The sequence below is a fragment of the Eublepharis macularius genome, chromosome 17 (genome assembly GCF_028583425.1).
Source record: "Eublepharis macularius isolate TG4126 chromosome 17, MPM_Emac_v1.0, whole genome shotgun sequence".
Lineage (NCBI taxonomy): Eukaryota > Metazoa > Chordata > Lepidosauria > Squamata > Eublepharidae > Eublepharis > Eublepharis macularius.
The window spans coordinates 20,767,110-20,780,069 of record NC_072806.1 but is presented as its reverse complement, the minus strand read 5'-3'; the positions used below and the strand labels follow the sequence as shown (position 1 = coordinate 20,780,069).

At 47.2% G+C, this 12,960-nt stretch overlaps 1 protein-coding gene across 1 annotated transcript in view; it reads left to right on the top strand.

Annotated features, from left to right (window-relative positions):
* The window catches only part of RNF43 (ring finger protein 43), a 53,712-nt gene extending 42,134 nt beyond the window's left edge, over positions 1–11,578 (top strand). Inside the window, exons 6-9 of the mRNA XM_055002036.1 lie at positions 1,809–1,964; positions 2,901–3,003; positions 4,195–5,670; positions 7,361–11,578. Coding sequence (XP_054858011.1) covers positions 1,809–1,964; positions 2,901–3,003; positions 4,195–5,670; positions 7,361–7,404 — 1,779 coding nt within the window. The 3' untranslated portion in view covers positions 7,405–11,578. The remainder of the gene's footprint in view (positions 1–1,808; positions 1,965–2,900; positions 3,004–4,194; positions 5,671–7,360) is intronic.
* Positions 11,579–12,960: the final 1,382 nt, after the last annotated feature.

The following is a 12,960-nucleotide window of genomic DNA, read 5'->3' as shown; positions in this document are numbered from 1 at the left end:
CGTTCCACTGCGTTCCAGCTGAAAAAAAGCCCTGGGCCGTTTTCACACAGGTTACCTTCCCTCAGAATGACCCAGAACATCATGCAAAAAATGCAGAAGATCACGTTTTCTCACGTGAGATTTGCCCAACATCACATGAGAAAACGTGATCTTCCACGTTTTTTGTGTGATGTTCCAGGTTGTTCTGAGGGAAGGTAAGCCGTGTGGAAATGGCCCAGGTCAGCACCAAGCTGAACCTCAGTGATGCTGAAAGTGGTGATCACTACTTGGCTTAGACAGCACCTGTGCCAAGCAGCCCTGCCGCACTATCGCTGGGCTCCCCCAGCTGTTTTAACTTCCCAGGTTTCCCTGGGACAGTTAGCATCTCTGCATTCATCCTTCTTTGGAGAATATGATGTAGGTTTGTTTATGACAGTATTTACTCCGCTCAGAGCGGATAACAACATTAAGCAAAACAAATAAAGATAAAAACAATAATAATATTAAATAAAACCATCAACATTTTAGATTCAGATAAAACAACTTCTCGGCACATGGCTTCTCACATTGCACAACCCAGTCTTCAAATCCCGTGGAACGGGGTGGCAGCTGTTAAGGGGTCAGCAGAGCCGAGGGGGAGGACAACTCCCCCCCCCAGCAGCAAGTTTTTTTCATAGGTATGCCATAAAAAAAGAGGGGGTCATCCCATGCCAACTAGTTATATCCATTAATAATTATTGGGAGGGAGGTGTTAACATTTTTAAGAGTGTCCATTCAGGGCCATATTCCTTTTTGAGTTTCAGGTGAGTAGCTGTGTTGGTCTGCAGTAGAAGAGCAAGATTTGAGTCCAGTAGCATCTTAAAGACCAACAAGATTTCCAGGTTATAAGCTTTTGAAAGTCAAAGTTCCCTCTGTCAGATACCGGTAGGGATGGCCCATTCCTACTTGTATATGATAAAGGAAGCTTTGCCTCTTAAAAACTTATGCCCTGGAAATATTGTTTGTCTTTAAGGTGCTACTGGACTTAAATCCTGCTCTTTTTGAATGAATACAGTATTCTAAATAACATCAAATCTGTAGTTCTTAGAGGAGAACTACGCATCTTATTGGCGCAAACAGTGTCCCATACCTCCATGTGCTGAAATAATAGAAATGGGGGGGGGGGTGGCTTGCTGGGGAGAAACGGTGGATTGGTGGAGTGCTAAAGCTTCCCGCTGAGACTTCTCTCCAAAACTCTGACCCAGGCCATTTTCCCCATTCCCCCCCAGTCATGGGGGCTTATTTTCAGTATCAGCCCACCTTGAGAAAATTAAAATTCCCCAAGTGAGCATTTGCAGGGTGAATGAGTGGACAGAGAAAGGGTTCCAACCCACCCATCCAAAGGAAGTGCTACCTCTTCATTGGCATAACGAAGAAACAGAACATCTGAAGTGCTCCGCTAGATCAGACCAAGGTACACTGAGTCCAGCAACCTCGCCATACTTCCTCCTTTCAGCCCAGAGCAAAGAAAGTTTTGTTTTGCTCTGGCTCAAAGATGAAAGACCCAGAAGCCCTGTGAATCGTGCTCGGAAAGAGCATGAAGTCATGTGGAAGGCGTGCTGCATTCCACGTGTGGAAGCAGCCTGAGATCCTAATTTTTGCATAAATCCTGGCATTCAGGACACAAAGTAAGACAGGATGAGATAATGAAGAGTGGGACTGTGCCAAATACTAGCAGTAATTAGGCAACAGTTGGCCGGCTGCAAAACCCACAGGCCCCGAAGTCACCCATGCAGCTCAGCAAGATCTACCTCCATTCTCAGCTCATCAACTTTTCCATTCTTCCACAGAATAATGTACAGGAAGAAACCCTGCGAGCAATCAACCAGTTGGCCACCCGTAGGTACCAGGCCCGCTGCCGGCAAGCCCCAACGGGGGACTCTGCCAGCACCTGCAGCTCTGCTCCGGTCTGCGCCATCTGCCTGGAGGAGTTCAGTGAGGGCCAGGTAAGCGTGCCATCTGTTCACAACGAATGACATGCCAGATTGGCCCGCATCGCCTCTCTTTGGTCTCCTGATAGACAAGCTCTCTCTTGGGCTCTCCCATCTCATTTCATAGCAGTGGTGGTGGGGGGGAAACAAAGAGGTCTGGCTGGATTTCCATTGGTGTCAAACCAGTTTCAGCAGTTCTGCCTGCAGAGAAACTCCACCTAGTGGCTTTCTTCAGCTAGAATGTGCACGTGCAGAGACAGATAATTTAGCATGAGTAAGATCCCAGCTGTTCACACGCTCAGAGCATTAATCCCTTTTGATTTGGTTCCACCACTTCCAAGCCTTCTTAAATCGGAAAGCAGTGCCAATTAACTTGGGGAGGGAAAACATCACATGCATACACACGCCTTTGGAAAAGGCACTAAAACCTGGTGCACGCATGCACATGCATACACACACACACACACACACACACACCCCTTGGCCTGGAATCTATATATTTTTAAATATCATTAAATACATTTTTGCCCCCTCTTCCTCCGGGAGCGCAAGACAGCAGACATTATTTTCCTCTCCTCCGTGTCATCCTCAAAACAACCCTGTGAAGGAGGTTTGGCTGAATGTGTGACAGGTCCAAGGTCTCCCAGCAAGTTTCCCTGGCAGAGTGGGGATTTGAACCTGGGTCTCAGGGAGGAAAGAAAAGGGCAGCCAGCTTGATGTAAAAACTGAAGAAGAGCTGGACATCACATGACAAATTTGAGATGGACCATTTCCACACTACTCACTTTCATCCGGAACGCTGAGGAACGTCACGAAAAAACGCGGAAGATAAGTGGGGTATAATTAAACAAACACACAAACGTGGAACTGCTCTGATCAGGATACCTGTTCCTTTCACCCTTGAATCCGCACCACTGCCCTGTCCTCCCACTGTCTTGCCTTTCTTTCCAGGAGCTGCGAATCATCACTTGCTTCCATGAGTTCCATCGGTGGTGCATTGACCCCTGGCTCCAGCAGCACCAAACGTGCCCTCTGTGCATGTTCAACATCGTTGGTAAGAGCACGGCAGCAGGAAAGGCAGCCAACTTGGCTTTCCACTGGGCGACAGACAACCCGTTTTGCCTGGGAGCATCTTTGAGGATAGGCTGAGAGGATAGGCTTCTTTGAGGATAGGATAGCAATTGCCATTTATGTAGCCACTTGGCTCTCCACTGGGCCTCTGGGTTGGCAGCTAATGGCACAGACAGCAGCCCCCAGAGGTTTACACTGGGCCAGTCATTCATTCCAACAGCATGGTGTGTGGGATTATGTGCATCAGGGTATATTCTGCTCATCGGTCTCAGGGAGAGAAATGGAGCTTGCCACAAAGCTTCCAAAAAGTGTGGACTGCCCCCAAATGTTCCCACTATATCCTGGGACATATAATGGGAACCAGCTGATGCAGATGCTTCCCTCCCCTCATTTGCTTGCTCAGTGGTCATTACTTTCCATGGAGTCAATTGAGACAATTTGGCAACGTCCAATGAAAAAACTCCCTGCCGGTTGGTGGCAGTTCTCTTTGCTCGGACCACAAAGCACATTCCTTAAATGGAAGACATGTGGGAAAGAGTCGGAGAGCAACAGGAAGTATACCTCTTGGGGGAATTCTCTGTAAGGGCTGCATGGCCAGGAAGAATTAGGAAAGGCATGGAAGCAACCTGGGAGATGGGCAGGCTTTGAGGTCCAGTGTTGTGAATGGTGAAAATCAAGGGCCGGCCAATGGTGCACAAACTGCATCAAGCTCTGCTCTCATTTTCTGGTTCCCTGCCCCCCACCCCTCTGTTGGCTTTGCAAGATGCAACTTCTGACTGGACTTTCAGCTTGGAGGGTTTATCGCTAGGTAAGAAATGTTTCATGCAGTGATGCAGTAGGCCTCCCCCCATGCCATTTTCCCAAGCAGAATTGGGCACTGTGGTGCTTGCGGAAGTAATTTCCTTGTAGCTACCATTTGGCTGTGAGGAAGGCAAGACCTGTCAGGAGAAGCCTGACCTAACTTGTGGCCAATGTCTTGTCCAGTTTAGACCTTATATTCACTGACGAAGTGAGCTTTGACTCACTTGGACGTTTTTGTTGGTCTCTGCTACTGGACTCGATTGTTTTTTCTTGCTGCTACAGACTAACAGCTACCCACCTGAAAATATATTATTGGAATAGGATTAATTGATGCTTAGAATCTCTGTTCAAAGAGGGTTGTTTATTTTTCTAGATCAAGATTCTTCTGCTTTACCCCTGCGTTCCCGGGAGGATGTACCTCAGTCAAGGCCTGGACAAAGGTCACATTTCTTACGGCAACAGCCAGGACATGCCTTGTACCACTTCCCACAGACTTTGCCCCCAGTACCCCCCAGGAACTGTGGTCACCCTTTCTTCCACTCTCCACAACTCTCCCAGTCAGGTTTGGGGACAATGCATTATTTGTGCTACGGGCCAGCGGGCTCTGAGTCTTGGTGCAGTCACCAGACCCCTCTCGCCCAAGGACTGTTGGTTTCCCAACCCCAGGAGTCTCTGCTGTGCGAACAGGCCCCGCCCCCTCATAGGCCCTGCCTGCTTCAACGCCAGCCCCCCTGCCGAGGACTGAGGACTCCCCACTCCGAAAAGCTCAATCGTGCTGTTCCTCCCCATAGAGGAATCCGCTACGCGAAGCATCATCACCACAGCAGTGGCTCCGGGGAGAGTTACCTCACAGAGCCCAGCGGATACCTTCCCGATGGCCCCGGCAGCGACACCAGTTCAGGTCCTTGCCACGGCTCCTCCAGCGACTCCATGTTGAATTGCACTGATGTCAGCCTTCAGGCCATCCACGGAAGCTGCTCCACATTCCACAGTTCCTTGAGCAGCGATTACGATCCTTTCGCCTTTTGTGGGTCTGAGAGGTCAGCCACGGAAAACAGGCAAGAGCCGACTCCGCCTTGGAGGGACCTGCAGCCACAGTCTGTGGACACGGTGGTGGAGGGCGGGGCGCGGCTGGGCAGTAATCACGTCCACTATCACCATCATCATCACAGGCACCACCATTATGGACGGAGCCCCCCAGACTGTCTGAACGGCCGGCCGAGCCGGGAGCCCATTCAACGCAAGGCCAAATACCCCAGGGCCAAGGTAGAGTTTCTTGGTGCCCAGGCACAAAGAAGGACTGAGAGGGTACAGCTGCTGGAAAGTGGCTCTGCCTCCCAGGATGTGACTCGGCTTGGGCAGCCTTCTTGTTTGCCTCAAGGACACACGCCCTCTTTGCCCGATGGATTGGGCTCCAACATGGCGGCAGGTGGGCAATCGGGAGCCGTCAGGTCACAAACCTGTCAGCGACCCTACTTACAACTTCATCCCAGTAGGAGGAAATGGAAACACCCGCCCGTGTCTTCTTCCCAGTCCCCTTTGCCAGAGAATTCCAGCACGCCCCCAGACTGCACCGCTCCCACTCACTGTGGCCATAGTTCTGCAAACTGCTGCCCCACAGAGAGACGGCCTCTAATGCCCAGCGGTTCCTCCACACATTGTTTTTCAGGTTGTCAGCAGATTTCAAAGCGCTTAGCTCTGCCTTCCAGCCTCAAGCCTCAGGAGCAGGGGAACAGGACGGGGGAACAGGACTGCGAGCCCGTGCTTCTGGCGGAAGGCTCAGGGGCGGACACCACAGGGAGCAAGGCCAGTTTTTACCTCAGCTGCCAAATTCCACAACACCATCAGGGTAAGCCTCAGCCGCTAGTGTCCATTGACAAACAGTACCTGCATAGTTGAAGATTGGGGTCCCCAAGGGGGTGCCTGTGGGTGCCATGGTGCCCACCGGCACCTTTCCTGATACCTGCCAAGTGTTTTTAAAAAGGTGCCGAGACCAGATGGGGCTTTTCCCCAGTAGGGTCTTCTGAATGGCCATTGGAAATCTGACGCGCTATGCAGATTTTTTTAAAAAACATATTGATTTGGGAGCAGCTGCCACCACAGCACAAGGATCTTCACTGTGTGACTGAGAGTCTCACTGCACGAGACACCTGGGCGCATGTTCATCATGTGCCGGGGGATATAATGTTAGCTGGGAAGGGTAGTTTTACAAGACAGAACCGGCAGAGATCGCTCCACAGGGGACGGATTCTCTCACAGCCCTCCGCCTCTTCTGGCTTGCCGGACTGTCTCCCCTTCTGGGGCCTTTGCCCTGCCGCATTCACTCCTTAAAATTTCAAATTAACCAAGCCTCAGCAGGGCAAAGGTTTTGGAAGGGGAGACAGTCTGGCACGCCAGAGGCAGCAGAGGGCTATGAGAGAATCCATCCCCTCCAGAGCAATCTCTGCCGGCTCTGTCATTTAAAACTACACTTCCTGGCTAACATTGTATCTCCCGACATGGGAAGAACATGTGTCAGAAGTCTTGTGTAGAGCGACTCTGAAGAAAAGCTGTGTGTAAGCCAGAAAATAGTTGTCAACAATGTTTTTTTTTTTAAAAGAAGCTTCTGCCTGAAATATTGAGGAGTTACTGTTAGAGTTATGTATTGTCTCACTCCATGGCATTTTGTGGTTGGCTCTGCCTCCTGCAGCAGCCATTTTTGTAGTTGTGCCCATCACCCTTTCAGAATTCCAAAGCCCCCCCCCCCACCAAAAGTTGGGGACCCCAGCTGTAGATCTTTATGGCTACGTCTGCCCATGTGAGGGGATGGTGTGGAGTTTTGGGGAGGCTTGGGATATATCTATATTGAAAACTTTTAGTGGTTTTAGAGAATCATTGTTCTCCCACAAGAATCCAGATGTTTAGTAGCTTCGTTGTGCTTCACACTTCAGGTCTCAGGTTGGCATCATACGCTACAGCAAAAGCACATTTCCTGCTGACCATTGCTCATGCCTTCTCATCTGATTGGAGCATCTGCGCATTTTAAAGATGGCACCAGGGATCATAATTGCGACATGGTTTCAGACTTACAAATTCCATTCAAATGTTTACAAAAAGATGTGGCCAAAGGCAGTAGAGATGCCGAGGCTCATCTTTACACAGGAAGTGGCTCCGATTCATTGAAGTCGGAAAGAAATTTCTCCTGGGATACCTTGGGCACAAAAACATTGAAAGCAGGCAAACGAGTGAGACTTGAAATGAGTGTCTGCAGGTTCCCGTGGATTGAAAGCTGGCCTTGGAGCTGGCTGATCGGTTTTCAGCGCCAACCTCTGTACGGACCCATCGACTGGCTTGAGTCATGTCAAGATAACCTCAGTTTTCCATCCACAAAATGAGAACAAATATTATTCTCTATAATGTAGTCCCACCACTGTGCCAAAAGTAATCCCCCATGCAGTTCATGGCTAAGGCAACTGCGAGGCAGACAGCATAATCGTGTTCCAGATTTATAAACGTTCTGTATAGAAACTTGGCTGCTCACATTACTTTTCTAATTTCAGGATCGAAAGAAGATATCCCAGAGATATACGAACATTCGGTTTAACAGGAGGCAAACTTAATCTGCTCTTTGGGACCAGGAGAGAGCATCAGGCCATTCGGAAATCCTGTGAGAAAGGACTTTCTTGCGAGTTGTCAGTGAATCCTGTTCTGATGGTGTGGTGGCCAGTCTTAAAAAGTATCCTGCCCAGCCAACCCCTGCCTTGTCCTCCCAAGCTTGCCATTACATCGTGGCCGTGTTTAGCTCCTCCTGTTTGCTCAGCCCATCATTCATGTGCCAAACATAAGCTGCCAGTATTGCTTGCCAGTTGTCAGGAGTTGCTTTCTTGAAGGTGGCCCCAGTTACGGGCGTGCAGGCTCCTTGCTACTCTTGTTCCTGGACAAAGGAGCAAAACTGTTCAACTTTTCCAGAGGGGGTAGAAATGCATGGTGTCCAAAGCTGCCCATTTCTCCTCACTTCACAAGGCCATGTGTATTATCGCGATGCCTCTGGCTGTTTCTTGTATCGCTGACTGATAAAGGAGAAGTTTGGGAGAAGTTGCCTCTGAAAGTAGACAACGATGCGGGAGAGTTGTGCCACTGAAGTCACGTGGACAGATGGGTCCATGCTGAATTCTCTTTTGCCATTCAAGTGACGCACTGGTCCTGATTTGATTCAAAGATCCTATGGCGTGTTGGAATCAGAGACAAAATCCCTCCACCCCCAGTCCTGTCTACAAATGAATGTCAGTCTTGTCCTCAATGTGGTGCTTCAGCACCAAACCCCAACTGAAGTCCATACAAACACAGCCTGCTGAAAGCAGGTCTAATGCTACATGCAAGAATTCCATGTCCACATTATACTTTGGGCCATGTGACCCTTAACCAGCCTTTCTTTGCACGCATGTACATCAGACAGGCCCTATCTCTACTCCCAGCTTGTGTGGATTGCGGATTCCAGATGTACTGGCCGATCTCTGAGTTGGGATAATGCTCTCTTTCCATGCACAGCAGGAATTTTTCAGGAGGAGCACTTTGTGGCAAGAATGAGTGGTAGCAGACTAACATTACCTGTTCTTTTGCCATAGATGTCAATTTCTCCCCACTCCTTTGGGTTGGCCAGAGAGTACCATTCAAACAGCTAGATTTGGCCGGATTTATCCAGTTGCTGACCCTTCCCTTACAGTCGTTAATGATTCAGCCAACTCCCTCCCCCACCCCATGCCCAGTTTTGAACTACATTATGCAAGCCAGAGAGCCAGTTTGATGTAGTGGTTAAGAGCAGGAGGACTCTAATCTGGAGAGCCGGGCTTGATTCCCCACTCCTCCGCTTGAAGCCAGCTGGGTGACCTTGAATGAGTCACAGCTCTTTCAGAGCTCTCTCAGCCCCACCCACCTCACAGGGTGATTGTTGTGGTGATAATAATAACCTACTTTGTAAACCACTCTGAGTGGATGTTAAGTTGTCCTGAAGGGTGGTATATAAATTGAATGTTGTTATTATTATTATTGGTACCTCCCACGTGCAAGTGCTTGGATTTCCCAGTAAACATGTATGCAGAGTCCAGGACAAGTGGTAAATCCAGTCCATCAAAGTGTAATTACAGTCCACATTAAATGAGGCAAACGAAGGGCCAGTTGGATGAGAAAGATTGTAGGTTGACTATGGGCAAATGGACATATACTGAGTAGTAACTTACAAGTAGTAACTTGCCACAGTGGGCATTTAAGCATGTAGTAAGCCAGTCATCTTTAATAATATCCTGCCAGGGTCTGGGGGAAATTTGTAATGCTCCCTTGTTGCCCAGATTTTTAATCAGGTGCCTAAAGTAAGTGGAAATTCTTCCTAATTCCCAGTGTGATGATACAAACAAGCAACCACTCTAGTAAGTTACTGCCAGTGCTTATATTCACCAAGTGTTCTGGGATGTGGGTAAATGTGGTTATAAACTTGGCCCTGTGTGGTAAAACAGAGGCACAACCAGAAAAAGAAACAGCAAAGAGTTCTGTGACACCATAATGATTGCTCATGAGTTACTCAAGATGTTAACTGGATTAATAGGGGCACTGGGAGTTGTAGTTCTGTTATGGGAGGAAGCCTGGAATCTTTAAAGAATTCTCAGTTCCCTTACCAAATTGTAATTTCCCAAGATACCCTGGAGTACATGAGTGGGAAGCCATGGCAATTGAGGGATCGTAAACTGATACAAGTCAGCATTGTAGATATGGCCTCAGTTTCATCATGTATATAAGAATATTACCCACTGAAGAACTGCAGAGACTTTAATCCTACTTGTGAAAAACTGAGGGTTGCGAAGAACCGAGGGTTGAATTCAGAATAAAATTAGCAATTTCCACTGATTCCCCCCATACACACACAGACACACACCCACGCCCACACACCAAACAGCTTAATGTCTTTCATCAGGGTCTCCTTGGATGGAAAATTTAGCCAGAATCCAGCCCAAAATGTGCAGTTCTGCTTTTCTCAAGGCAATCTCTCAGGGCTGTAATCAGAAGGCAAAAGATCCTACTTAAGACGCAAGTGAGCAGGCATCAGATCAAAAGAAAATCAGCGGAAGTCTGCTTTTCAGGGTTACCTCCCCCCTCCAACACACAGGCATGTTTTCAAAATGCACACCGAGAAAGTCTCATGACTCACCAAAGATATATCTTCATAACTGCAAGGGTCAGATGTGAGAGGCAGAGCCTCTTCTGGAATTCACACATCTCATACTCTGTGTCTGCCCTTTCAGAAATTACAGATAAACCTGGGGAAACAGTAAGAACTGGACTATATGCAGGGTTTTTTTTCTGGGAAAAGTGGTGGCGGAACTCTCAAGAGGGAAATGAGGAAGAAACACACAGGATTCTTTGAAATTGCCGAATATTTTCAAGAGGTGCCGGAACTCCGTTCCCCCACGTTCCCCCTGAAAAAAAGCCCTGACTATATACGTATACTGCTGGCATTCCTAGAATTGTGGCAGCTGGGAGAAGTGTTGCCAACATCATGAAAAATAGCTGCTATCTGTGTACAGTCCTTATTTGTGCAGGGAAACAGACTGTGTGAACCGGTCCAAAGAGCTTCGTTGTTTGTGGCATGAAATTTCCTAGGTGGCGGCTTATTCTGAAGCTGCACGCCTTTGACCAGTTTCATGAGAAATCTCCTAGCCCTTTTCGGACCCAATCCTGTGGAATACTTCCAGTTCCAGTAGACAGATATAAAAGCATCACATTTGGAGATGAAGTCTTTAATGGATTTTGGCAGGGACTTCCCGTCCTCTTGGTAACAGGACAAGAAGAGTGGCCAGACAAGACATTTCAAAAGTGAGGGGGGCACTAGAGTTATGGAGCATGTTTTCTACGGAACAAACAATGAGACTATAGAGGGATTCTGTGGGGACTGGTGTCTTGCGTATCTGCTATGCCTGTGGAATGGCATAGGATTTATAGCAAGGATGAAACAGCTAGGATGTCTTTATTCTGCTTTCTTTCAGAGTTGTTCTGGCACTGGGAAATATTTCAGGAGTGGAAACTTGCCAGTATAAAAAAAAATAATGTAGAGTTCGGTACAATTTTTTAACCCCTCTCTCAAAGAAAATGTACAGTGTGAGTTTGGCTTTGGCTTTGTTTCACTTGGAGTCCAAACACACTAAACCATATAAAAAGAGAAGAAAATGAAAGGACTTGGACCAAGAACAAGAGCCCCAAATGCATTCCCTTACGTTCCAACCAAAATTATTCCAAATGGCAACATTCGTAACCAACAAGCAAACCATTTTGGTCGAAGGCTTGAATGTTACTGTATGAGTAAGAGCTCTGCTTCTTTTGGCATTTTCCCACCCAATGCCTTCAACTGGTGCCTGTTTCTCTCCCTCTCTCTCTCCTCTCTCTGCTCCTTCCTCCTGACAACCCTTTGAAATGTGAACGAGGATTTTATTTTTGTACTTTTTATTTCCTGAGTCTAATTTGGCAGCACTTACGTACTTTTGTAAACCAAAAAAGAAAAGAAAAATGGGGAAAGAATCATCTTTTTGTATATACACATGCAAAACTATATTTATATCTAAGAAATAGAGATTGTCCAAATGTGAGCATGTGCTCAAAACCTATTTATTTTGCTAATATATTTATCCGTGTATAAAGGTGGCTGTTTTGTTTTCTGTACAAAGTCATTGGCTGCCCATGTTCAAGAGATGCCTTTTCTTCATTCATCAGGAATAAATTATTTTTAATCTCTATACATTGGCTAATAAGGTGAAGAGTCAAGGGGAGCTGAGTTAGGGTTTAAGGGATGATGAAATTGACCAGAGTTTTCCTTTCTAGATTGTCTGGGTTTTAGTCATATGGACGGCCACAACCTCTGCTAGTCTTCCCTTTTTATGAGTTCAAAGCCTCCCCCATTCATCTCAATGGGATTGTACTACATGGATTGTTCTCTAATGCGGCCACCATTCACTCAAAAACCAACCTCACTTACCTTTGCTTCATGCTGGGCCCACCACTACTATATCAGAAGAATGGATGAGAAGACTCAACTTGTCTTGAAACTTGGGACAAATAAATGGAAGAAGAAATCAACAGATGGGGCAGTTAAGTGGTACTACTGAGGGAGAACTATGGTTTTATTTCATTACTAGCAACAGAGCCCATTGTAAAAATAAATATAATGGGCTCCAGAAGGCCACGCCCGGGAGGGGGGACTTACCTGCACTTTACCTCTTTGCTGGCTCTGTGGCCCCTCAGAGGCCTGCCACCGACAACTCTCCTTTTATCCTGGCACAGGTGTACTGCAAGGTCCTCAGTGTGCCTGCGCCAGGATAACAGGTGAGTCGTTGGGAATACGGCTCACCTTTTATGTTTAAGGATATAGACCACACTAAGATCAAGGCTTGGTGGTGATAGAGTGCCCTCAAGTCAGAGTTGACTTATGGCAACCCCTGATGGGGTTTTCATGCCGAAAGACTAACAGAGGTGGTTTGCCATTACCTGCCTCTCCAACCCTGGTCTTTGTTGGAGTTCTGCCATCCAATTACTAAGCAAGGCCGACCCAGCTTAACTTCTGAGATGTGACAAGATCAGGCTCACCTGGGCTATCCCAGTTAGGGCAAGACCAATGCTTATATTCCAAATATGTTTACAATTGACTTAGAACATTTCATATAGCCAAACCTTACTCTCTGTGATATAACAACTTAACTGTAACCTTCAAAAGCCAATCCCCAACTCACAATGCTTCCAAGGCTGGGTTGACCCAAAATGGTTTTAGTAATCACAGGGCAAGGTATCCCAGGGTCCTTTGCAGTATTGCAAAGGATTATACCAACAAATGTTAATGTTTAGGAACTGTGGTGACTCCAGTGTCTTGCTTTCATTTTCTGGGCAAACATTAAAGCGCTGGGTTTCACCACTAAAATATAAGCTGGTTTAGGAGCGACATAACTAAAAGTCCATCCTCCTTCTTTATATACCATTACAATCTCTGTGGTTGGCAAAGGGTACACTCTTGACTGTACTGTAGTAATGTGTAACTTGATTGATTTTGGATAGGGTTTTTAAATGTATGTTTCAATGGTTTAGATCTGGGTGGGCTAATATCCCAAATAACAACCCCCCACCAAGT